Here is a 26,404-nt window from a genome sequence, read left to right on the forward strand (position 1 = left end):
GGCTCACTGGATGTTTTTTGTGTTTCGCACCATTCTGAGTAAACTCTAAAGACTGGTTGTGTGTGAAAATCCCAGGAAATCAGTAGTTACAGAAATACTCAAACCAGCCCATCTGGCACCAATAATCAAAAACACTGCGATCACATTTTTTCCCCCTTCTGATGGTTGATGTGGACATTAACTGAAGCTGCTGACCCGTATCTGCATGATTTATGCATTGCACTGCTGCCATACAATTGGCTGATTAGATAATTGCATGAGAGAGTGAGTGTACACCAGTCAGCCACAACATTAAAACACTAATAGCCACTAATATTGTGTAGCTCTGACCCGTGGAGGCATGGACTCCACAAGACCTTTAAAGGTGTCCTGTGGTATCTGGCACCAAGACGTTAGCAGCAGATCCATTAAGATCCATGGATCGGGCTTGTTGTTCCAGCACAGCCCACCGATGCTCGATCGGTTCGGACCCTAACCCCGACCATCCACATGATGTAGAAGAAAACATGATTCATCAGAACAGGCCACCTTCTAACATTACTCCATGTGTCCATTGTAGGAGCTTTCAGCGGTGGACAGGGGTTAGCAGTGGCACTCTGACTGGTCTGCGGCTACGAAGCTCCATACACCGCAAGCTGTGATGCACTGTGCATTCTGACACCTTTCTATCATAGCAGCATTAACTTTATCAGCAATTTGTGCTACAGTAGCTCTTCTGTGGGATCGGCCCAGACAGGCTAGACTTCACTCCCCTTGTCAAAGTCGCTCAGATCCTTACGCTTGCCCATTGTTCCTGCTTCCAACACATCAACTTCAAGAAGTGACTGTTTACTTGCTGCCTTATACATCCCACTCCTTGACAGGTTCCATTGGAATGACATGAGCAGTGTTATTCACTTCACAAGTCAGTGGTTTTAATGTTGTAGCTTATATCTATAATGTTGTGGCTGATATCTGGTATATCTATCCATATATATAGGTTTCCTCGTTTCTCACTCCCTCCCTCCACCTCTAATTTGAGCCGGTCGCCTATGTTTCATGTCCGCCGATAGGTCAGTTGTCATGTTATCATGACCATTCCCGGCGTCCTGCTCTGAGCTCCCTGTCTTACTGTCATGGCGCTCATGATGGGCTCTCCCTGGTTATGTCACTTTGGCCAATTAAACCCCCAGGAAGCTCAGCGACCGCTCTGTACTTTTTTTGGGGGGGTTAGCGAGTGTGGCCAGACCAGGTCCCCGTCCTCGATGCGAGAGTTATCATAAACATGTTATTACCGATATTATAACCACAAAATATGTGACTTGGCCTAAAACTATCAAATCTTAATGTGGAAATCCATGAGCTTGTCGGTGTTGGGGGGATAAGTATTGGATTAGAATTAGATTGGATTAGAAGTCCCAGAATTCCATTTGAAACTGTCTTTTCTCTAAGATGGTTATCCTACAAAGTGTCGCTTCTTCCTGTCGGTTGATTTGTTTGTTTTTCTTGGTCACTTGAGTTGGTTTCTTCCACCTCAAGTGACCTTTTCGGTGAATGTCCACCCATATCAAGGGTCTGCTGACCGCGCCCCGCTCGGCTGCGAGCAACAAATTCACCGCGGCCAACGCTCACTTCTTGAGCGTTGGCCTGATTGGAAAGGGCGGACCCCCCCGCCAACAATGGGTGCCGCATTTAGAGATTTGCATCCATATATACCACGAATACATTCAGCGGCTATTTCTTAAAAAGTGGCAAATGAGGGATATTTTTTATCAAAATAATGGTACAGATTTCCACTTTAAACGTGCGCTCAATGAGAGCGGCGTCGGCTGCGGTTGTCATTTTCGTCATCGAAATAATTGGTACTGGGGCGAGAAATGTTGGATCTTGGATCTCAGCTGGCTGTGGAAGGAATAATGCCCTTCGCTCATACACATTATGCGTGCACGTGAAAACACACTTGCGTGCGCACACAGGCAGACATATGTGCTTCATCTCACAGTCATTACATGAGGGGCGGATGTGTTGTGTGACATCTTAATGAACACACGAGTCGCAGACCATCATTTCTCTCCCTCTCTCCACACACACACACACACACACACACACACACACACAAACACACACACCTGCCCCCTGATACACCGCCAGATATGACTAGTCATCCGTTTGGGTTGGTTTGGTTTTCCCTCTTAATTTTTTTTTGTATTCCTCACTAATGTTGTGCACGTGGACATCCATCACCCTGATGATGTTTTAATGTCACATCCTCGGGCTATCGCCATCCCTCTGCCGCTCGCTCTTTTTCTCTCTCTCTCTCTCGCTCTCTCTTTCTGTCCGTCTATCCCACACCTCCCTCCCACACGTCTACCGTCACTTCATAAATAAAGCTCCCCACATCATTAAGTAAACACACACCCGCCTGTCTCTGTGATGGATGGACCACACACACACGCACACACGCACACACACATCCACTTTCGCTGATGATCTGTGAGGGTGTTTGATGCTCACAGCCCCCACCCCAACCATCCACTAACCACACACACACACACACACAGACACACACACACACACACACACACAGCCTCCCTTCCTGAACATGCACCCACACTCATCCAGAAGGTTCCGGGGCAGTTTTTGGGAAGAGTCGTACTTTCAATGCGTTGGACTGGTAAATTCATTTGTAAAAATTTGGCCAATGGTCTAGTAGTAATTGGAAGATTGCCGGTTCGATCCCCAGCTCCGCCTGGTAGCATGCTGAAGTGTCCTAAAGCAAGACACTGAATCCCTAACTGCTCCGGATGAGCATTGTATGGCCGCCTCCATCGCTGTATGAATATGTCACTTTGGACATAAAGCGTCTGCTAAATGATGTCATGTTTTTCATGCCGTCAGAAATGTATGGATTATAGTTATGAAAAGCACATTAAAATATGAATTAACTATAACTGTAGGTACTCCTCACTTAACGACCTACGTGTTTAACCACCGTTCGGACTGACGACCAGCTCTCTGACCAGTTAGTATTGTACGCTGCGTACAATACCGCGCCGTGTGGTCTGCGTGCGCGGCGTCTCAGCGTCAAGCAGCTCATCGTGCATCATTCTTTATACACTATATATACTGTATACAAAATACACACTATATATACTGTAAACACTATATACTGTATATACTGTATACATCTCATCACCATTCTCAGTCTTCTTCCCACAGTCTGTCAGTATTCACAATGGCAACGCCCCCTTACCGTGAAAGAACACGGCTCCTTGCTTATCGACCAATTCACTCAACGACCTGATCGTAGGAACGGAACTCAGCCGTTAAGTGAGGAGTACCTGTATATGTTATAGCTATATATATAGCTATGTTTTGCTATTAAAAATAGCAGTTTTGAGAAATGCCTACGCATATACAGTTGGTGTGTTGGGCTATGTTTCCACTACAGGTCTTGGTGCTCAACTCCCATTTATCGTCCAGATTAGTACATTTTCTCTTTGGTTTGTTTTGCTGTTCACATATGTATCAGTGTGGCCAGTAACTGATTCCGTTCTGAATTGACCACACTGCTGAAATAACCCACTCATACAGGAGCAGATGTATAGGTAGGAATAAACAACTTAAAAGAAGCCCCTTTAATTCCTTTTTGCTTTCATTCATTTTGAAGTTTGTGTGCAAGTGAGTTGAAGTGGCCCAGGTCAAATTTGGGAAAACCAGGTTCAATTTGATTTTCGCTGTCCACATGGTTCTAAAGACATCTGTGTCACATACATATACAATAAATAAATCAGACCTGGGCCACTTTTTACGACCTTGAGCCACGTCATTGTGTTATTGAGCATTCTTTTAACAGGTATTTCTGACAGACAACGACAGACTCTTAGATTTACTTAAAAATGCTCTTTAGTTATTTTGCCTTGTTTGAAGTTGGCATCTGGGCTCTACTGCTCATCACTCCCGGTGAGTTGTACAGAAAACAAAGGCCGAAATATTAGTGATGAGCTTGAATTGGATAGAAGAGCAGAGCCCAACAGGTGGATGTAGGGGAGCCAGTCCCTCCTGCCTTTACCAGCAAAGCAGGTAGGGCAGGAGGGACTGGCTGCTTAAATAGGTTGGCCAAATAAGGGCATGGAAGCATGTGGCGCTGTCAAGTTGTCCGAGAGAACTAGCTCCCCGAGCTAGGCATAATTTCTTATGTCAACCATGTCAGCGGGGTTATCCCCAATCTCTTCTGTCTTTTCCAGAAGTCCCTCACATGCACGCACGCACACACACACACACACATACACACACACACGCATGCACGCACAGTGAGGGTCTGGCAAAAGTCACCAAAAGCAGCTAGTTCACAACTGGCTTGCTCTCTTACTTGAACACATACGCAGTACAGGTGTGATGGAGCTAGCTGGCTTGCCCTGTTGTGTTCAGACTGTTGGGCAGCTGCCCTAAAGGCTGGAGGGAGAGAGAGCGAGAGAGAGAAGTAATGTGTCTGCATATGCGTACGGATGCGGCTGAGAAACATGAGCAGAGTGATTTAAAAATAGGAGAGAGAGAGCAACTGGCATGGATCCGAACAAATACCAGCGGGGGCAACCTGACGACTCCGAAATGGAGGGGTTGACCAGGGCGAGGAAGGGGGTTGATGGATACATGGCGGGGAACAGAAGCAGTTGAACTGAGTGTCGTACTGAGAAAGATGAGAAATGGCAGGAAGTGACAGCCCAGGTGGAAGAGAAGAACAAGAACAAGAACAATCTTTAATCATCACACAGCACACCACACTACAACACATGCACGCACGCACACACACACGCACATGCTTTTTGATGGTGCCCGGTGAAATGAGGCCTCTGCGTTTAACCCAATTCTGGCTTGTCCTTCCTCCGGGGGGGGCAGCCAGGAGCAGTGGGCAGCATTCGTGGACACGCCCAGGGATGAGTGTCCACCGCTGGTCAGACGATGATGTGGGCATGTTTTTGGTGGGGGTCCTAACTGACGTTAGGTGGAGGAAACCCCATGTGAGCACAGGGAGAACATGCAAACTCCACACAGAAAGGCTCCTATTTGGGAGATAAGGCGCCGGAGCACGGTGCCAACCGCGCCCCAGGCGGGAATCGAACCCAGGACCTTCTTGCAGTGCCCCGTGCCACATGGAAGTGGAAGTTGTGGAAGTATCGTTCGTTCGTGTGTGTGTGTGTGTGTGTGTGTGTGTGTGTGTGTGTGTGTGTGTGTGTGTGTGTGTGTGGGGTGGGGGGGGCAGCCGGTCTGGGGGTGTTTGTCTCAGAGGGGGGCTGTACTGATGTGTGTCTGGTGTTAAGACTAATTATGACAGCATATGGACTCTCGCTCTCTCTGTCTAGATTATACCTAATTACACTATACTCTGGTGCTATCATTTGGCCTGTCTGAATAAAATGGTATTTTGGAAGCTCAAGAAATGATTTGCCATTGTTTCAACTGATTTTTTTTTATCTTTTATTGTTTGTCTCTATGTGGTTTTGTGTGTTTTCAATGGTGCGTGGATACACAATGGATTTTACTGCACTAGTCATTTGGTGAAAACAATTACATAATTACATTATGTTTGTGTCGTGACTTAATGACTGTGGACAAATCAAGATCCTGATGCCAGACCAGTGCAGAACCTCGGTTCTCTATGAAACATCCTCAGTCCCTCCCTGAGCATTGAATAAGGTGTTGTATCTTATCAAAGCACTGTCATATAAGAGCACAATAGTGAATAAGTATGGAGTATAATGCGGACCAGACCACACACACACACGCGCATGAAACACACACTCGTCGCAGCTACTAATTAGGGTGACGTGCCAAACACAAGGACGGTTGTCCTCCAAGGGCAGCAAACCTCAGCTATGCTCTGACCAAATCTGTTTTTGGGACTTCAGCTCACTCCCCCAAAAACCCACACAACTCTCTTCAAACACAGGCACAGTGACTCCATCCATCACAGACACACACACACACACACACACACACATACACACACAAATTCAGTGCGGCGGTCAGAGCCGGTCGTGGATTAGAGGCCGAGCGCCTGGGTCGGGCCCCCAGCTCTATTCTGGCCTTAAGTAATTACACAGGAACCTCCTCTCGCTGATTTTTTTTCCCTGCGTTTGGCACGGCGCAGCAGGAACATCCCCGGGACGCGCTGGCAGGCCAGGGTAGCACGCAGCGGAAAACGACTGCAATTACAGTCTAAAAACAGGGCGGGTTTACAGTAACGCAGGGGAGCGGTGGGCAAAGTGAGGGAATTATAATTAAAAGGCTGCAAGTCAGTGTTTTTCCTTGGGTCGTGTAGTGATCTCTAAGTGGAGATTACCCCACCCTGTGAAGTGGTCCGAGAGAGAGCGAGAGGGGGGTTGGGAGAGAGAGAATATGATGGGCGGCCCGTGCGAAGGACAGAAGGAGCTGTGCAAAGACAGGGGAGGATGTTGGGGACGGACGGACAGGCTGACATCCCTCCTCTCCGCCGCTTTCCGCCCCTTTCCTTCCCCATCGCGCTGTCCCCTTCGTCGGAGTTGCTCTACAAAGTTTGCTCGAAACGGAACGGGTGTGACATACCGACATTCTGCTCATGACGTCTGGGGCGGTCACCATCAGGAAATTTTAGGAGACGGTTGTTCTTACAAAGCATTTTCTGCCACTGACATATAAATTCACAAAGGCGTCATAAGTCCTGCATTTTAACACACCACACGAAGGAGGCCCGTTAAATGAGACGAAAACTTGGAATATTCAAGTCCAGGCAGACGGGTCGCCTCAACCCAGCCGATGGAAGAGCGCCCAATTTGTATTCTATTCGTGGGTTTGAAATCCCCCCTGGAAACTGGAAGTTATGATCGCGGTCAGCCCAAGTAATTGCGACGATCAAGCGGTTATGACATAATTGGGACAATTCTGCTTCTCGGTTTGAAAAGCCGACAATGTGACCCCTCCCCGTTTGATAAACACTGAACATTTCAAACAACCTCCATTTCAAACAACTATTTTATCGTTCAAGGGCGGTTTGGGGGACGGGATTTAATCTGAACCAGGATTAAATTAATCCCACTCAAATGAATCCGGAAATTAAAAAAAAAAAAAAAAAAATGCCCTTCTCAGGTTACTTAACTACAGATGAACAAGTTCAAGATTAAGGTGATGAAAGACAAGTCAGCTCCTTCTGTCTGGTCTCGGTGCTGGTCTTGGTCCAGATCAACCTGCTCCACCTGGAGGCCACGCCCATTTACCCAAAGGTGAACCTGCCTCTGGTCAGCTTTCATTTGAGATTTAGACCTAGATTTCCTCTGATCTTCCTTCTGGAAATCAGATTTTTTTTTTAACCCCAGATAAGGGCAAATCTCAGACTATTTTAAACCGTGACCGTCAGTTAGTCCAGATTAAAAGTGGGATTCAGTGTTGAAATCAGGTCTAATCTGCGTCCGTGGAATCAATGTTTATTATTTATGCTTTAGAACCAGCAGTCTGGGCTCAGGACTCCATCATGAAAGGCTGACAAAAAAAATAAAATACCCCACAGTTATTTGGGGTTCCTTTCGCTTTCTGTTGAGGCTGTCGCTCAGCCCCGGCGCGGCGTTTCCATTACTGGTATCACATCGGAGAGAGATGAACGCTGAGCAAGGAGATAAAACCGCACCGAGACTTTTCAATTCCGCCAGAATTGTAACCGCTACTCCTGTTTTTTGACCACCCGCGCCGTCCAACGACGGCGGCGGCGGCGCCAGGCTCTCGCGATCATTTGATAAACTGTCTGTCTGTCTGTCTGTCTGTGTCGTCTCTCTTCACACACACACACACACACACACACACACACACACATACGCCCTAACGCAGACTGAACTCTTGCTTGCCCTCCTGAGAGACGGAGACGAGAACCGGGTCAGTATTTTTCAGCGTTTTCTTTCCATTCTTTCAAGGGACTCTCTCTCTCGCTCTTACCTTCCAGTCTCTTTCCTCTCACACCCTCTGTGGTTCTCTCTCTCTCTCCGTCTCTCTTGTCTCTCAGCCTCTGTGGTTTTGAAAGTCACAATGAGCGATTCCTTTCACGGAGTCCTCCTTTCGTGTCCTCGATCTGTGCCCCCCCCCCGGGCCCAAAACACTCCCTTCTTCTCGTTCTTCTCGTCTCTTCTCCTCCATCCGTCTCCCCCATCACTCATTCATTTGCGCTACGGATTCAGGAGAGAACGTGGCAACATCTTGCCGGGCTTTCTTCTTCCAGCGCTTCCTGTTGGACCCACTGTGTGTGAGGGGAGAGCAACACCGCAAAGAGACCATGACCAGCCTTGTGTTCTCCCAGTGCGTGGTGGGATACGTTTTTCCCGAGCAGTGCACTCGTGAGACAGGTTGGAACAAAGAGTCAAAGGCAAAATGTTTTTACCTGACTAAACGCAGGCACCGAATGCACGTGCACACAAACACACTCGCACCTGCTTCCACACTGTGTTGGTTCTCCGTGGCATCGAGTAGCTCAAGAGTGGAATCGTCATCGTATGCGGCGGGCACGCACGCACGCACGCACGCACAGAGGCTCGATGACACACACTCGCTGGGGGTTTTGATGTTATTTAAGGCAACAGTGGGAAACAAAACAAGCCCAGAGAGGGAGGTGAGACCTCGGAAGGGGTTGTGTAAGCTCTGCCCCATGTGTGAGAGAGAGAGAGAGAGAGACACACACACACACACTGCTGTGCTGGCTGTTTATGGACAGAACCAATATTTGGAGGATTTGAATGGCTTTTGAAAATTCTCATTTCTGATATATTTTCTGCCAAATGTTTCCAAAACCTATTAATCACAATAAGGCGAATAACCAGAATAAGATGTTTTTAATAAGGCATTAACATGTTTGTACATTATTTCGCGTTTGTGTGGCTTAGAACTTGAAAATATTCAGCTTTCAGCTCTTTCATCTGATTGAGTGAACAACCCGCTATGTTCACCAGATGATTAAGGTGGAGACACGTTGAGCAGAATATGATCAAATATCATACTGGAATATTTCTATAATAATCAGACATAACAAATTATGAATGTTCTGAATTATGAATGTTGCTTACGTGGCAGTTGTGTAAATGTCTTTGTCTTTGTATACCACACGGTACAAGTCAATTTAGCGCGGGACACACACACACACACACACACTTTGCTTAAGGTTCAATCCTGTCTCTGCTACTTGTGAGTCTTCTTGTGGCTGTGGAGTCCAACCCGCTGTGCACACGGTCTGCCACAAACGGGACAGGTGAAAGCGCCGGCCGCGTACATGTGGTACCGGCCGGGCGCATCCATGTGGGACTGGCCGGGCGTGTACATGTGGTACTGGCGTCATGTCTCTTTAGATGTTTCCCGGTCCGTTAGGAGCGGAGCTGCCGCCAGATGGAGCGCTGAGCGGCGGTTGCCACACGCTGCTTTGGCGCTGTCCTCCAGCTGGGTCGAGTTCAGGCTGCCCTTTTTCATGACAGTCTTCAGTCTTTTTTATCGCTTTTTCTGGCCCCCTGCCAAGCGGCGGCCAAGATGTAACCATATCATATGTCGCCATACAGCACTTTACGGGGTAAGCGTTCTTTCGGCATCCTGATGACACACGCGCACACAGGCACACATGCACACACACACTCTTGTACTGGTATGAAAGTGAGAGTAAACACATGTGTTAAGGGAGGACCCATGTTGCTGGTGCACTTCTCAACCAAAAAAATTGGTCAGTTCGGAGACCGGTCCTCACGAGTGTAGTAACACAAACACACACTCACATGCCGAGGTTCCGCCATCCAGATCTGGAGGGTCATTCTCAGGTCAGGAGTTGAGGCCTGGCCTTCACGAACGATGAATACAATTAACCAGCAGATCGGCCTATTACCATACTGATACATTCCTCTCTCTCTCTCTCTCTCTCTCTCTCTCTCGTGTGTGTGTGTGTGTGTGTGTGTGTGTGTGTGTGTGTGTGTGTGTGTGTGTGTGTGTGTGTGTGTGTGTGTGTGTGTGTGTGTGTGTGTGTGTGTGTGTGTGTGTGTGTGTGTGTGTGTGTGCGTGCGTGCGTGCGTGCGTGCGTGCGTGCGTGCGTGCGTGCGCGCGCGCGCGCGCACACATTCCCCCCCAGCTATCTGATGCTATCAAACGAGTGGGAGTGTATTGGAGTACATTTGGGGACCACGAAAAACCCTGCATCTTACACGCACACCACCTCCTCACATGGAATGTACTATACCAGAGAGCTTGACTCGTGCGAAACGTCGCATTACCCAGCAACCGTTCATCTGCTGCAGCGTCGCAAGGGTGGAACGACACCTTGCTGCTCTTATTGAGAAATGTAATAAACGGCAGAGAGCGGCAACATGTAGTTCAGCATCATAAATCGAATTGTGGTACTGCGCCCAGACAGACGTCCTGTATAATCACCGGGATTCGGGTATTATTTTTGTACTTCTAGCCGGGATCCCGGTTTCCATTCAGCCTTTCTGTGGTATTTTTTTTTTTTTTTTGGGCTACGGCGAATACAGTTATCTTTCCTCGGCTGAGCTCCTCTTCCAGCGATCACAGGCCACAGCCGCAGAAGGATGTCGACTCGTGTCCTCCAGCGCAAGGCCACGTCCCTGAACGCCGGTGCCACCGTATCGTTTAGCGGTTGAGCGAAACCAAAAGTGTCTCTTGAATGAGCTGAACGTGGGGTCGTGAGCGCAGAGTTGTGACTGCGCCGCGTGTTTCTTCTGCTGCGAGGTGAGAACAAATGCTTCCCACGGAGACAATGCAGACTTTGATGGCGCGTTTTGCTAAAAATATGTTTTTTTTTTTGAAAGCGGAGCCCACGTGCTTCGCGTGCGTGTGGGTGTGTGTGTTGTCAGTGCTGTCAGTGTTGTCTTCTCCGGGTTGGCACCGTCAGGAAGCTACGCTGACAGTAGTTAGACGCGATACAGCCTCGCGAGTACCTGCTGTGTTGTGCTTTACACACACACACACACACACACACACACACACACACACACACACACACACGGTACATCACAAACACATCTTTAATATCATCACTGTCATTTTCTCCCGTTCCCCCCTGCCGACTTAATTCTCATTCGCTCTCTCTCTCTCTCTCTCTATCTCCCCCTTTCTTTCTCACTCTCGCGCTCACTCGCTCTCTCTCCCCCCTCGATAGATTGATCCCTCTCGCTCGCTTTCGCTCTCTTGCGCTCGCTCTCTAGCTCTCACGCTCTCTCTTGCGCGCGCTTGCTCTTGCTGGCTCGCTCGCTCTCTCGCTTGCTCTCTCTCTCGTGCTCGCTTTCGCGCTCTCTCCCTCTTACTCGCTCTCTCTCTCTCTCTCTCTCTCTCCCTCTCATCACAGTGATGAGAGGTCTGGGGGGTAGGACACAGGGGAGCAGACAGGTAGGGGGAGGGGCTGGCAGTGCACAGATAGAAATCGGGCGATAGGCGCCTTGGAGTGCTGGAGCTCCGGGCCGCGCGGTGAGACGCACACGCTTAATTAGCATCCAAAGAGGGATGAAGGGGAACGATCTATGAATGGACGGATGGATGAACGTAGGGGCGGATGCCGTGGCTAATTGCAGCCATTTGAAAGCGAGACAAAAGAGGCTTTTTGGAAGGAGAGCAAATCTGTGTCCGTCGCGTGGAATCGCTTGGCCTGGGATGCGAGGCTCGTTGTGTAAATGAGCACGTCGCCTTTTTCGGCGACGCAAAATAAAAAGTGCCCCGAGAAGTTCATTTCCCCAGAACAGCTGCACTGCCCTGCTTGATTAGTGTGTGTGTTTGTGCGTGTGTGCGTGTGCGTGCGTGCGCATTTCAGTACTTTTGGCTCTGTTGAGGCGTAACTTACTAATTTGGAAATATGGCATCGACTTTCTTTCCACACACACATTTCCTCCACTGCATTTGCCGGCTGGTGAATTGCAGTGTGTGCGAAGAGTCGACACAATTATATTCAACTCGGTCAAAAAGAAATTCTTCTGATTTATTTGGGGCTGCTTTTGTTCTTGATTAGTGGTCACGCGGTAGCCTGCGGGATCTGCTCGTCGGGAGATCTGGATTGGGAGCGTGAACCGAAAGCAGCGTGTGATGGTGGGCGCGCGCACACACACAACCACGCACAATCGGGCACATGCCGAAGATCGCAATTTGCCTTATTATTCACAAAGCCCGTTGGGTTTTTTGTTTTTTTCCCCACAAATAGACTTGAATTATGTACGAATTGGCACATTTTCCGGGTACGAAAGGGGGTGTGTGTGTGTGTGTGTGTGTGTGTGTGTGTGTGTGTGTGTGTGTGTGTGTGTGTGTGTGTGTGTAGTGTGTTGTGGTCTTGCGTGTGGACCAGAGAGAATCTGCTGCTCTCTCAGCTTCTGTCTGCACAACGTATTAACTGTTCTTCACATACACACAGAGAGGCACACGCTCTATGATGCCAGGAACAGGATGCTTTGTTCCCTCGTTTTTTTAATCTGATGGAGAAGGAACGGGTGATGGAGAAGGAGGGGGTGATGGAGGAAGGGGGTGGGGGCGGGGGTCAGTTTCTGTATCTCGTCCGTACCTTCTCGTGAGCTCGCTCCGCGTCCTCTAGTTCCGTTTCCGAAAGAAGTGGAGCTCCCGCGAAGCCACCGAAACGCCAGGGTCGGGACCTTCCGCCGGGGACGCGCGAACGGGTCAATCCGAACATCCCAGAAAGGCCGGTCCGACCAGGATACGACAACGGATCCTGCGGTCGCTGCCTCACGAGGAACAAACTCGGGAGGAGGCTTCCACGAAGGCGCGTCGGTTTTCGGGTGTTCTCGTCGACGTGAGATGACCTCGCTTTTCGCGACGTCACGTGACGTCACTTAGCGGACGCTTTTGTCCAAAGAGACTTACAATAAGTACATTCTGTCATTAGTGTCAAGCCAGTGTAAACCACAGCTAATCCTTCTCTTGGAATACTGTAAGTAGCACAGAGAAAGTGTTTTTTTTTGGGGGGGGGGGTTTAAATAGGACAGTAAGTCAGAAAGTAAAGGGGAGTGAGGTCCTCGTGGAGTTAGACGGGTCAGCGCCAGGAGGCTCCAGGTGTCCCCTGAAGAGACAGCTTCTCAGCCTGCCGCGGAAGATAGGAAGCCATTCAGACGTTCTTCAGCCGACTTCAGGCTTTTCACGGCCGACGAGTGTGTGCTGCTCGTCTGCACGTCTGTGTTGACATCAGCGGTGTGGGCTGGAAACGGGGGTTGATGGCTTCCTTTGAGCTGCACGTCCGACCTCTTATAATGCGTAGTTGAAAAAGAGTAAAGAGTAGTTGAGTCATGCAGCGGTGTCACTTCATTGTGTTTCTACCTTTGCCGTTTGGGGTTTTTGTGTCGTCTTTTGGTCTGAATCGAAGGTTCTTCCACATTCAGGAAGTTTTATTCTATTTTTGTTCGTTTTTGGGTTTTTTTTGGAGTGGGGGGGCGTGCTTTGCTATAATCTAGTCCCTAGCTGCCATATTGTAGTCGCTTAAAAAATGTGATTGAGCATTGTGTCATTGAACAGAAATTTGTTGATCAGTGGGAAATTACTAAATGTCATAATTCTCATGTATTTTATTTTCAAATATCGATATTGTGTGGGGGGAAAAGGCCCCCGGCGTGGACCTTAGGACCGTACATGTCACATCAAATTGTGCAAGCCCATTTCTCTGGAACCACTCACCTCCATGAATTTCATATTGCTATTTTACCAGTTTCCATGGTAAACGTGTGTGGGTGTTGGTGGGTGGGTGTGGGTGTAAGTGTGTGCGTGTACAAGCTGTGGTCTTTTTAAAATAGCAACATGATTTGGTGCGGAAACTAGGTTTTTTAATTACATGAATTTGCTTCCATCCAAATAGCTTCTATAGGAAAAGTAGACATTTGTGTGTGTGTATGTGTGTGTGTGTTAACACAAGGGGAAGAGACAGAACTATAGGACCAGCTCCAGGCTATGCCCACTGGAATAATTATAATTACAATGGCTACCTCCTAATTCTTCCATAAAGAGAAGTCCTTAATCACACACACACCTCTCTTTCTCTCTCGCTCTCTCTCTCGCTCGCTCTCTCTCTCTCTCTCTCTCTCTCTCTCTCTCTCTCTCTCTGTCTCTCTGACACACACATTAAAGTAGAAGGTCATCCACCTGAGTCCCAGTCACTCACTGAGACTAATGCCCCTCCCGTGCCTCACATTATGCACCTTCTTTGCATAATGTCTTTCATGGAGCGCCCACACACACATACACACAAGAACACACGAGCACACCAAACGATAGAGCGCCTCATCCGATGCAAAGATGTTAAACTTCTGCCCCTTCTATCATTGCCTTGATTTTAAGGCTACGCACTCATACAGTGCATACACGTGTAAACACACACACACACACACACACACACACACACACACACCGCAAAGCCCGGTTCATTGAATCGCTAAACGGGCTTTTCCCCTCTCGCCCGTGGCCTCTGATGTGCTTTTCTGCCGATGACGCCCATTCAGGGACGTTGGTTGTTCCTTTATTACATTGGCATGCTAATGGTACCTGGTAATGCAGCGCTGCTCCACTGACACGCTGAATGGTCTTGAACTCGTACCGCACTGACATAAGTGCATGCATCCTGTACACGCATTACATCCCACGAAAACACGCATGCAAACACATCCATACACCTGTCAAGCCCAAGGTTAGAAGACTGAGGCCCTGTTGTGATATGAGAGGCTAAATGAAGAATACGATTTTTAAAGGTGAGTGAAATAAATACTGAGACGCATTTATAGTTTTCTATTTAGTAAAAAAAAAATGGCTATTTTGTTTATTCATGTATGTGTATTCATTTGAAGGGCTTGGTTTGTGAGAGTTTTGACGTGATTTGTTCATGTATTTGATATGGTTTTATTACGTTGGATTTATGGAGAACTTTTTGAGGTACCCAAAGACGCAAAAGAATAATGTCGAAAACTTGGTTTGAGCGTACTACTATTAGAATGATTGATTCTGACAAAAAAAATATTTAATTTACCAGAATTGACTGGATTTTTTCTGCAATTTTGTTTTTGTGATATTGTGAAAAAGGTATATAGATGACATGCTGTAGAGTACAGTAATGATATCCACATTGCTAAAGATTGTTTTCAAATATTGTTTGTAAATAGAGCACTCATAGCCATCCCCGAAAAATCGCCAAATTAGTGTGTTTGTCACTTTTGCTTTGATGCCTGCTGATGTTTACGCTCGCTGTCGTAGTGTTGGGCTGTTTGGTTTGTTTTTATTTGATGGCGTGGGTTGAATGTTCGCGTGTGTGTTGTGTTTGGTTTTTCTGCAAACGTTGTGTGTTTACTTGTCTGATATTCAAACAACTGTGTGTATTTGACAAATTTTGCCGATGAGAGTGTGGAGGTGTGTGTGTGTGTGTGTGTGTGTGTGTGTGTGTGTGCATGTGTGTGACCGATAACTGACTGAGTAAACATCCCGTGTTTGTGTATGAGCGCCTGGGCCCAATCGCAGATTACAGCTAATTGAAACTATATGGCCAGTGTCTCTCCGTCCATCTCTCTCTCTCTCTCTCTCTCTCTCTCTCTCCCTCCCTCTCTGTTGTTTACCTCGTTTTCCCCCTCCCTCATAGTCGCATATGGTAACATTCAAACCCTTGCCTCTCTCTTCCATCTCGCTCTCCCTCTCTCTCCATTCGCCTGGACTTGTTTAAACCGCCATGTCTCTTCTGAAAGGTTAATCTCACTCTTCCCTTGTGTGTGTGTGTGTGTGTGTGTGTGTGTGTGTGTGTGTGTGTGTGTGTGTGTGTGTGTGTGTGTGTGTGTGTGTGTGTGTGTGTATGTGTGTGTACGCGCGCCTCCAGCATTTTCACCCCCAGCTGTCCTCCCCCGCTGAAGTCAAATCAGCGCTAATTCATTTCATATGTGTTTGTGGAGGTTTTCACATACATGTGTTTGCGGTGAGCGTACTGTGCGGTCAAACGTGTGTGTGTGTGCTTACATTTCCACACGCAGGGGTGTTCGGCGGCTCTATCCGGCCATTCGATCGCTTCCACGGAATTAAACCCGGGAACGGTTTCCCCACACGCGCACTCCTAAATGCTTTGTTTACACTGCGTACACTGAGTTGTACGCCTGCGAGGCTTAACATCGCTGCAGGACGGTCGAGGTGAAAAAGTGAATTGAATGAATGAAGATCCCTTGGTCTCAAACTCAAAGCTGGTCTGCTAACTGGGGGATGCGCCGAGGGAGCGCCGTCACGGAGGGGAATCCCGCGTCTTCTCGCACTCAGCACAGGAGCGGAGACTCGCACGATAAGAGTTTCGGACCGTCGCCAATCGAACTCTCGCAGTAGACGACTTTTTGGTGTTTTCCTCATCGTCATGAAGTTAACGTTGATTGCACAGCGTAACGGATGTTGAATAGCGACACTGTTGGCGTTTGGATCCTTTCCCTGTAAGCCTCCATATCACTGTGTTCAGACCCACACCGGGTACCCATCCCCCGGGAAAATGGTGGATTCACAGCGGCGCGTCGCAGGAGGCGCGTCGACCAACGCACAACCTTGAGTGGAAATGGAGGACGGTGGAGCATCTCCTCCTCGTCGATCGTAAACCCTTCAGTATAAAAAGGACTGATTGAAATAGGTTGAGAAACGTTACGGTGCTTTTTACACAGGAAAAAACGCAGCTCCTCCGTTGACTTTATTCGTTTGCAGGCCGGTCTTGCCCGTTCCAATACGGCAGCGACGTTGACGTGTCGCAGCGTCTATGTATACGGTACATGTCTGTGATTGCGGAAATAAAATCAACTCTGACAGTTAAAATCGTACCTCTTCAGTGAACATGCTTCTTTCCTCTCTCTTCTTATTTCCAAAGTGGTGTTGATCATTTCCACACAGAGCTCTGAGGAAAACGTAAAGCGATTCGGTTGTGTCTTTGCGACCGCGGCGCAAACAATAATACAACTTGGAAACGCAAAGGGGGGGAAAGTGGAAAAGTTGCCGGTTGCCCCTTTAACCCTTAAGACCCTTAAGACAAGAGATTTCCTCCGAATTGTTCTTTAGATCTTGAAAATTGTCTTGAAATCGTCTGCGAGTCGTCGTCCGGCCACTGGAGGGTTGGTGGTTCGATCCTCGGCTCCACATGGCCAATGTACCGAGGCGTCCTTGAGCAATACCTTGACAACCGACCCCATAGAGCTCCCGACGAGCTGGTTATCCCCTCCCACGGCAGACGCCGCCGTCATTTTGTGAATGGGTCAATGTGATGTGAGGCGTGGAACATGTCAAGCACTTTGAGTGGCCTTAGCGGCTAGAAACGCACCACCTACATGCCATCCATTTTCACCACCATTTACACGGTGTACACCAGGGCATAAGAACTCAAAGGAGGGACATCTGCGTCCCAAGGCTTCGACGGGGCACGTTTAGTGCCTGCAATCTGTCTCCAGCACAAGCTGCACATGCATACTTACAAGTCAAGTGAAGTTTGTTTGCGACGAGTCTCAATGGACCGTTTCATGGCAGCTCCCAAAACCCAGGCTACCATATGCACACTCGCCTGTATACCCCACACCCACACGCGGTCTTCTAATGGCGCTGTTTTCCCTCTGCCTCCTGACAGCTGGCACCGAGAGGAGGCGATCCCCGCCCGGCGCCCCCCTATGAAGGCACAGACAGGCAGCATGCCACGCACCCCAGGTGAGAACAGTGTGAGCGCGTGTGCACAGGACTCACTAATGTTCGCTAATGCAGGAAATGGGCACGGGGGGCTGGTGGAGAGGGACTTCCTGCTGTAACTTCTTCCCATCACTTCCCTGTCTGCCATCCATCCATACACACACACACACACACACACACACACACACACACACACACACGCACACATGCAAGGCGCAGGGTAATCCGCTTTGGAGCTCATAATTAAATCTCGAGTGTTTGCCTTGGGAGCGCCTGCTCATCCCATGAATAGGACTGATCAGTTCCCCAGGGACCGGAGCCCAGTCTCCAGAATACACACACTGACACAAACCTACACACAGACATGCACGCACAGAGGAGGATGGTCTGCTCGCATGTGTGGTTGTGTGTTTTATTGAAGTGGTTTAATGGAAGCACACATGATGCCTCTGTTTGTGTAAACATTTCCATGTCGGGTCTGGTGTGCGTGAACTGGAACCCACACACACGCGCACACATATATGCACATGTCTGTCCTTTCTCGCTTAATTGTCTCCCGGCACCGCTGTCAGTCGAATCTCACCGCTGTGTGTGTGTGTGTGTGTGTGTGTGTGTGCGTGTGCGCGTTCCCCCGTAGGTGTATTGCGGGGGCGTAATATTTCAAGGCAAGGGGGTGCCTAAGTGGAGCATGTAAGAGTGGAAGGCGGAGGAGGAGAAGAGTGGGGGGATGGTAGTTGGTTAGCGAGAGGGACAAAGAAGGGGAAGGTTAGAGAGAGGGAGATGGAAAAAGATAGAAGAATCATTTCATGGGTTATTGCCCCTCCTGTTACGACGGGCATCAGGGAGCGCAGACATCAACGCTGGATCAGAGGAAGAAGAGGAGGCACTGAGGAGGAGAACGAGGGAGACGGGTGGGGGGAGGGTAGGGGGTGTACAGGGCATAAAGATGGAAAAGGTCTCCCACCTTAGGGAGGGAAACGATGACAGGGAGCGTCAGCGATTGATCGAGAGACGCACCGCACATTTTAAAGAGCGTAGAGAGTAGTTTCCCGTCGTCGGGAGCCAAACAGAATTGGATTCGCCATCGGAAGCTTTCAAATCGATCGGGTATTGACGGGGATAGCCTCTGCCGACTGTTGTGCAATGGGGCCATCGTGACGGCGTCCTTTGGCGACGCGTTCGCCCCGTTGCGCGGCGTGGAGTTTTCCTTTAGGATGCTGTCAAACCAGCCTGATATTTTCACAGAGGAGACACTAGTCGGGACTGAGTTTCTGACCAAATCAAACCGAACAACTTCTAGTGACGGGAGCACACTCTCGAAAAAACCCATTGGCAAGATCTTGAGAATTTGTCCTGATTTCAAAAATTGTCGCCAGTCTTTCCCGTATGCAAGTCATTACTGTGTTCTGAACCCATGCACCATGCAGGGAACATGCAGTTTCTTGTGGCCTCCGTGGTATTTTAAGCAGCTCCAGAGAGTTGTTTTCAAGCCCACAAATGATATTGCTTGTGTTTCTGATGCGCGGTCCCCTGGTAATACCTCAGTCACTGAAACTCTTGAAGTCGGACCAAAATTGAACCACCATATTTTCCGCTGTTACTTCTAACTTTACGTGTCATGCATTTTGTTCTGTCCTTTCGCTTTGATTGAAGAACTGATGTACATTAAGAAAGGGAGACATTGGTATATCTATTTTACCTTCTTTCAAAAAGTGCCCCCTAGTTTATTTAGATCTCGGTCTATCTTTTTTTTCCTGATCCTCAATCATCGTCATGCACCCATATTCATCCAGCCGATCAGATCAAAACACCACATGAGGCAGCCACGCGCACCCATGGTGCTGAGCTTACTGTAAATTAACCTTATCAGTTCTCACCTGTAGTTGGCTGGTTGAGAACGTTGTTGTACCTGACAATCACCTCTGGGGGCGGGGTTGAACTAGAAAATGAATTAGTCATTTACAACTTAAACAATGTTGCTGAATGTTTTATAATGCCGTTGTGGTGTGGGGAAGGTGTGGTTTGAGCGGCCACATCTGACCTGGGTCTAGGTAATTTGGGGCCCAGGATCAGAGTGGCTGCGTACCTGTCGCTCGTTGGTCGGTCTAACGAGCAACAGGTAAAACCCCCATCCCCACACACACTCAGGAGAGGAGCCTTGTCATGACACATCTCCATCTGCTCCTCGGCTTATTCCAACTAGCCCCCTCTCTACAATTAACTGGTGTGTCTACAACCCCGTTGTCTGTCTCCATGCAGGAGGTCCCTCAAAACACCACTTGGGCGGCGTGTGGTAGGCAAAACCGCCACAGCCATGTTTATAGATTGTAGACATAAGCTGCATTCACACGTGCACTCCGGAAAATATCCGAATAATTTGGTCCGGACATTGTCTGGAGTTGCCCTTTTACACATGTAGCACACAACCGGAGATAGTCCGTGTCAGACGTACGGACCTGAAATACTCTGCTTGGTTTGCAAAATGTCCCGCAAAGACGCTGCAAAGTTTTACAGCACACCCAAAATGGGGGACGAGGCTACTGACTTATCTTTTTTGGCATTTTTACTCCATGTATTTGGACATAATATAAACAAAAGAGTGTAAAGGAATAGGAAGGAAAGCAGCAAGGAGTACGAAGCAGCTACGGTGCGTGTGCAAATATCCGCACATTAGGTAAATAACTGTCGCATGATAGAGACGTCATCGACACGCGACACGCCCACTTGCTCACCGTGAATTATCCGGACAATGACCTGCTCTATTCATACATACCACTCAATCGGACATTACCCAGACTTTAAAGTCCGGATGTCGTCAGGTCCAAATGATTCGGACATTTGCATTTACACATACAGCTCCTCCGGGTAATGTCTGAATAATTTTGGGGTTTCAGTACATGTGTGAAAGCAGCTCTAGAAAGTTATGATTTATGTCCATCTTTAAGAGATCCCTCCACACACACACACACACACACACACACACACACACACACACACACGCCCGCAAGCATATAAATGCGAGTGAGATTGAGGCAAACCACAGCAAATATATTCCTGTAATGTCTAAAGAAAGTGAGTGAGAGAGAGAGCAGAAAGTAAAATCTATATATATCTATAATTTTTTTTTTTCCCACTTCTCAAAGCGGAGCTAAACTTTGTACAAAAAAGAAAAGCATGAAAAAATAAAATAAAAAATTGTATCCCGTGGGGAACCGCCATCATTGAAAGCCATTTCCCCCCTGAACGAGCGCAGCTCCGCCATTGGCCTGGCTCTCATTTGCATACATTCAGCCTGCCTTTGTGTGGAGCTGGCTGTGGGTGGAGAGTGTGTTGGGGCAGGGGGGCAGTGCTGGAGTTGTATTGCGGAGTAGTTGGAGGTTGTACAGTGGGTGCTGGAAGCCTTGGCAACGGCACTGTTGTGGGAGTAGAAGAGGAAGGAAGATGTTCTATTTGCTGATGCCCAGTGTCAGTGCGCTTCACTCATTTCTTCGGTGACAGAGACGGCACAAAAGTTGCCTCCATTTTTCATAGAATTTTACCATTTACGGTGGTTTTATGTCTGTAAATAAATAAATCGTATTGCTTTTTTTTTTACTCTTCTAAGAATTAAAAAAAAAAAAAAAACGCTCAAGTGACGAAGTGAGGTCAAAGCAAACCGCATCCGTATAAATGTTTAAAAATATAATACTTATTGCCATCGAAAGTTTCTTGATTTTGTCAATTAGGTTGTCCTTAAAGGGGCAGGGTTGTTTTTTTTTCGTTTGTTTTTTTTAACCCTTGTCTTCACAGTCAATTTCATCTTCAGTCCTATTCTTTTCTCGGCATGTAAGGATAAAGACAGGTCTTGTGATTGATTGTTTTGATTAGTTTTGTTGGTCAACGTGAACGTTCCGTCGATATCGACAACATGCTCCTTTATCTAATTCACCGCGGCTGCCTTCCGCCTCTTGTGGCCCCCGCCAACAACAATGGAGATGGCATATAGAGGACATGAATAACAACAGACGTTGAATGTCTGTTTCCAATTGCCAAAATAATAATTACAGAAATGTGAACTTTAGTCACATCTTTTGGGCTCATATATAACTCTCGACAAAACAAGTCCTTTCATCGTTGTTATTCGATGAAATTGATATTTTCAATATTTCAGCCTTGTGTGTAAACGTGTAGTGCGGTATTTTTAGCGATGAGTGAGCTCTTCATTTCGTTGTTGAATTTATTGAAGCTTCTTTTGCACCAGTCTAAGTTTGGCGAACGCGTCGCATGTGTGTGTGAGAGGAGTGTCGCTTGAGGGTTTGGCGGCAGTCCGGTGCAGAATCAACATGAGGTTCCCTAATTGAATCCACAGCCTAATGGCCTGTAACCGTCTCATAATCAAATGATGGCACAGACGTCTTCACACCTGGAGCTTGCGAGGGATCTGAGACGGGGAGAACATCATCGGGCACCGGGCCTAAAGTACGGCTCCAGACCTGGAGTGACATCCCAGGTCCTGGTGTGCGGCCCCCCGGGGAGGCTGGATCTGGGACTGTGGCGGGACAGACTGAGGTCAGAGCAGTTTGTGTGGAGAAGTTTACCCCGGGGAGGGTGCGGAGATAATGGCACTTTGCCTCTTTTGGCTGCAGCTTTGCCCTGGGGACAGGCTTTATGCGTGGACACATGCGCACACACGCACACATACTGCCATATGGAGAATATTAACATCATTACCAATTCAAAGCGCAGGGTCATGGGCACGGCGACCCAGCCCCAGGTTATCCAATCAGTGCTCCCCCTGGCCCTCCTCCCAAAGGTGATTGGATTAGGGGACTGGGTTGGCGTGGCAACGCTTCTCGACGGGGCCGATAATTGGCTGATTAATGTGCAGCCGACGGCCCGTGTGCCAGAGAGCACGGCGCCGCGACCAAGGGACCCACATGGGCCCCGAGAACCTGAGATCACATCTGGACAATGGAGCAGGCCCTAGGGGGCAGGTTTATGGTGTGTGTGTGTGTGTGTGTGTGTGTGTGTGTGTGTGTGTGTGTGTGTGTGTGTGTGTGTGTGTGTGTGTGTGTGTGTGTGTGTGTGTGTGTGTGTGTGTGTGTGCGTGCGCGTGCGCGCGCGCGCGCGCGCGAGCGAGCGAGCGTACGCGCATTAATACCTCTACTTGTTATTGTGGCATGCCCACCTGTGCCTGTCCATAATTGAGAGAGGCTATTTGTATTTCTGTGTGTGTCAAGTAGTTCAAAGAGCCTCTCAGCACCTAAGTAGTTAAGAGTTGAGGCTTACTGCTCTCATCAGCCCCTCTCTTTTTCTCTCTCTCTCTCTCCCTCTCTCTCTCTTAAACAGCAAAAGACAACTCCTTAGCAGCTCTCGGCGTCAACAAAGCGTTGGCCGCCATGTGGAGCAGCGTTCTTTAAGGACTCCTCTCCGACCCGCCGCACACAGCCACACATAGAACAACGCAGGTCTTTCCGGTAGAATAGGCTCCTCTGTTTGTGATGGGAAACGGCCCGTAGACGAACGAGTCGGGTCAAGGAGTCGAACCGGAGTCGAGCGGAGAGCGGCGTCTCCACCTTCCTTCCGAAACGCCCCCGTGTCCAGACGTCTGGTTCGGCTTGCGGAGGGGACCGGGGGAAGGTCTCTCCATTTGACCCAGCGCGGTGTCCCCATGGGGGCCTCAGGCGCGCGACTGGTTGAACTAATCCCGACGGACCCCTCAAGGTCTAAGATTAAAACTGTGTTTTTCACCACCCCCAGTGTCTTAATACAATAATAAAAAATAAAAAAAAGTGATCACCTGCCCCTCCCATCTCCTCGTGTCCGGCTGCCGCCGAGCGCGTCTCAGGCTCTCGACAAAACCGGGTTATCGTTATTGCGGCCGCGACTCGGGATTCAATTTGTCAGGCCCTCCAGTGCTCCGTCCATCTCGCGGGACCCCGCATGATGTGTTCAAATGGTGACGCGGCCCTTCACTCCCCCCGCCCCCCCGTGAAATAGGCCGGTTAACAGCATCAGAAGCTGTGTTTCAAGGTTTTTCCAAGGCTTTTCCAGAAGGGAACGCCGTGTGGCCCTCGTTCTCATTGGCCGGCGGTTTTGTGAAGGTGCTAAGCCCTTTAGGGGAGGGGGGCCGGTCCGCGGACGGTATTGTTTGTCCGGCTAAGTTTGTTTGTGCCGCGACACTGGATGGTATAACGGAATCAGCAGGATGAAATGAAGGGGCTTTAGACGGCTCGTGTCATATAGAGCCCTGACAATTTGCCCAAATCCACAAAAACTCTGGTCTGTGGTATACGGTATATTTGATTTGTTCAATCACTCCTCCTTTCTGTCTTTTTTGTTTTTATATCACTTTTATTATTTTCTGGCCTGTCTCTCCCCCCCCCCCCCCCCTCTCCTTCATTTCTGTATCTTTTCCTTAACCTCTTTATCCCCCTCTCGCCGCACTGTGTTTTTTTTGGGGGGCGGGGATGGAATCGTTGCTTTATAAATAAAACAAGCGATATACGCTACGAGACACAAGCCTGGCAAGAAATACAAAGTCTGTCTGGTACGAGGACCCGCCGCCGCCACATTCGGCGCAGGAATACAGATGGACGGGTGGCTCCCAGGACCAGCCCCCCCCCCCCCCCCCCCCAAGTTCCCGTTTTTAAATTTGCTGTTTTCTTTGTGCCTGAAGGTGGAGAACGCCAGACTACAAACACAAAGCAAGAGTGCACGTTGGCGGAATAAAACATTTAGAACAATAGCCTTCGACGGCGGCAGTATGCAACAAATATAAGTGGCATTGAACACCCAAGGCTTTTACCTGCATGTGTGTCAGACATTGAGGTTGAAGTTTACCTCCCTCTATGAGTTTGCCCTGACCCTGAACCTCTCCTTGAAGTTAGATTGCGTTTGAGTCGATTGTGTTCAGCTTTTATTCTCCCCCCCCATGGGAACTTTTTCGAGCCGTTCCTCAGGAGACTAGAACATCAGGAGGGATTGACCCCCGGCGACTTTGCCGTATCGTGACAGCGTCTGATGGCGAAGCGGTCGTTTGAGTGGATCGTGACGGAGGACCCGTTTTCTGGCACCGGGCGCCTCTCGTCTCTCCTCACCTCCTCATTTACAGCCCCCGGCCTCCACCACGGCCACCGTCAGGACGTCACCGCCGACTGCCTGTGATCCAGTACATGTGTCCTGTCACCACATTATTTATTTGTATTTATTTTGCCGGGAAGTCCCATTGAGGTCGAAAATCTCTTTTACGAGAGAGACCAGGCCGAGGTGGCAGCCGTACAAAATCCCATTAAAATGCAAAATATAAAAAAATCCACAATAAAACAGAAGAACAGCTGATCAAACACAGAAAAATCAAACGCATGCCTCCATCGCCACATTCTTCACGATGCCCTTAAAACCATCTACGGATATAATTGTGACCAGTTTCAGATGTTTTTGAAGATTTTTTTCCATGCCCCAGGTGCATAGTAGGAAAAGGCAGTTTTCCCTAAATCTGTCGAAACCCGGGGCACGTTAACCACTCAGAGGAGCGTAGTTGGTAACTACCGGAGCTGAGACGGAAAAGGGTCCAGAAGTGAGGTGGAGGTTTACCCAGCATCGCTTCATAGATTTAAAGATACCAATGCTGTTGTCTGCGAGTGCTCAGTGATGTCCAAGCCAGACAGATAGAATGCAATGGTGATTAAGGGGCTTGGCATTTGTAATGAAACCTGGAGATGCATGGTACACTGAGTCAAGGCTCTGTGAAATGGAGGAGGCTGCCCGGATGTGCAATATAGGGTTAGGGTCAGATTAGGGTTAGACTTTCAAGATTTTTCTGAAAAGTCAATCTTCACTTTGAGCTTCCTAACTAGATTAGAAATATGCACATTGAATAAAAACAAGTCGTCTATCCATATACCCAAGTGCTTGTACGCGGGCATCCTTTCGATTGATTTACCATCGAACGTGGAAATGCTAAAAGCATCACGCAAACTGTGAGGGAGCTTTTTGAGAAGACCGTGAACGTTCATTTTCTGAGGATTTAAAACCAATTTTAAACTCAGCAGAGCAGTTTGTAAAGACTGAAATGCAGCCTGAAGCGCTTGCACCTGCCTGTACTGTGGAGGGAGCATGTGTATTAGTGACGGTGTCATCCGTACGCATACGTGGTATTTCTTAGAGGAGAGCGTAAAGACGAGCTTCAGATGGAGCCACGTTGCCACCGGGGTGAAAGTCACTTTTCGCTGACGTTGTGAGCCCGCTAGCCAGATGATGAGCCCACTGGCTAGCTAATTGTGCAGCAGGCCTGACGAGACAGCACATCTTAAATGCTGCTTTTCTCCTGCAAATATCAGCTTCCATGACAGGAGAGTGCAGGTAGAAGTGTTGTGTTAAAACGTGTGTGTATCACGTCTGTATCGTTTATTGCACTTTGATGTCTGCAGTCGGAATAGTTGTAATTGATTCAAAGTCACGGTGAATATGCGTGTGCATGAATGGCAATTTGCTCGATGACACTTGATGCGTACAGTATCAAGGGTGATTTGTCTGTGAATCAATTTCTCTTTCATTGCGTCTCATCAATTTAAATTTAAATGTGTCTTAAACCGTTTTTAGACCGGGGGGGGGGGGGGGGGGGGGGATCTGTGTGTGTGTGTGTGTGTGTGTGTGTGTGTGTGTGTGTGTGTGTGTGTGTGTGTGTGTGTGTGTGTGTGTGTGTGTGTGTGTGTGTGTGAGTGAGAGACACAGAGACTGAAAGAAAGGAAACATGCTTTTACCCCCCCGGGGTTGTTTCCAG

At 48.5% G+C, this 26,404-nt stretch overlaps 1 protein-coding gene across 1 annotated transcript in view; it reads left to right on the forward strand.

Moving 5' to 3' along the window:
• pard3ba (par-3 family cell polarity regulator beta a) overlaps nucleotides 1-26,404 on the forward strand; it is a gene marked incomplete at its 5' end in the record, with an annotated part of 164,128 nt that overhangs the window by 130,762 nt on the left and 6,962 nt on the right. The window contains one exon of the mRNA XM_080023915.1: nucleotides 17,585-17,661. Coding sequence (XP_079880041.1) covers nucleotides 17,585-17,661 — 77 coding nt within the window. The remainder of the gene's footprint in view (nucleotides 1-17,584; nucleotides 17,662-26,404) is intronic.

The sequence above is a fragment of the Zeus faber genome, assembly GCF_960531495.2.
Source record: "Zeus faber genome assembly, chromosome: 2".
NCBI classification, from domain to species: Eukaryota; Metazoa; Chordata; class Actinopteri; order Zeiformes; family Zeidae; genus Zeus; species Zeus faber.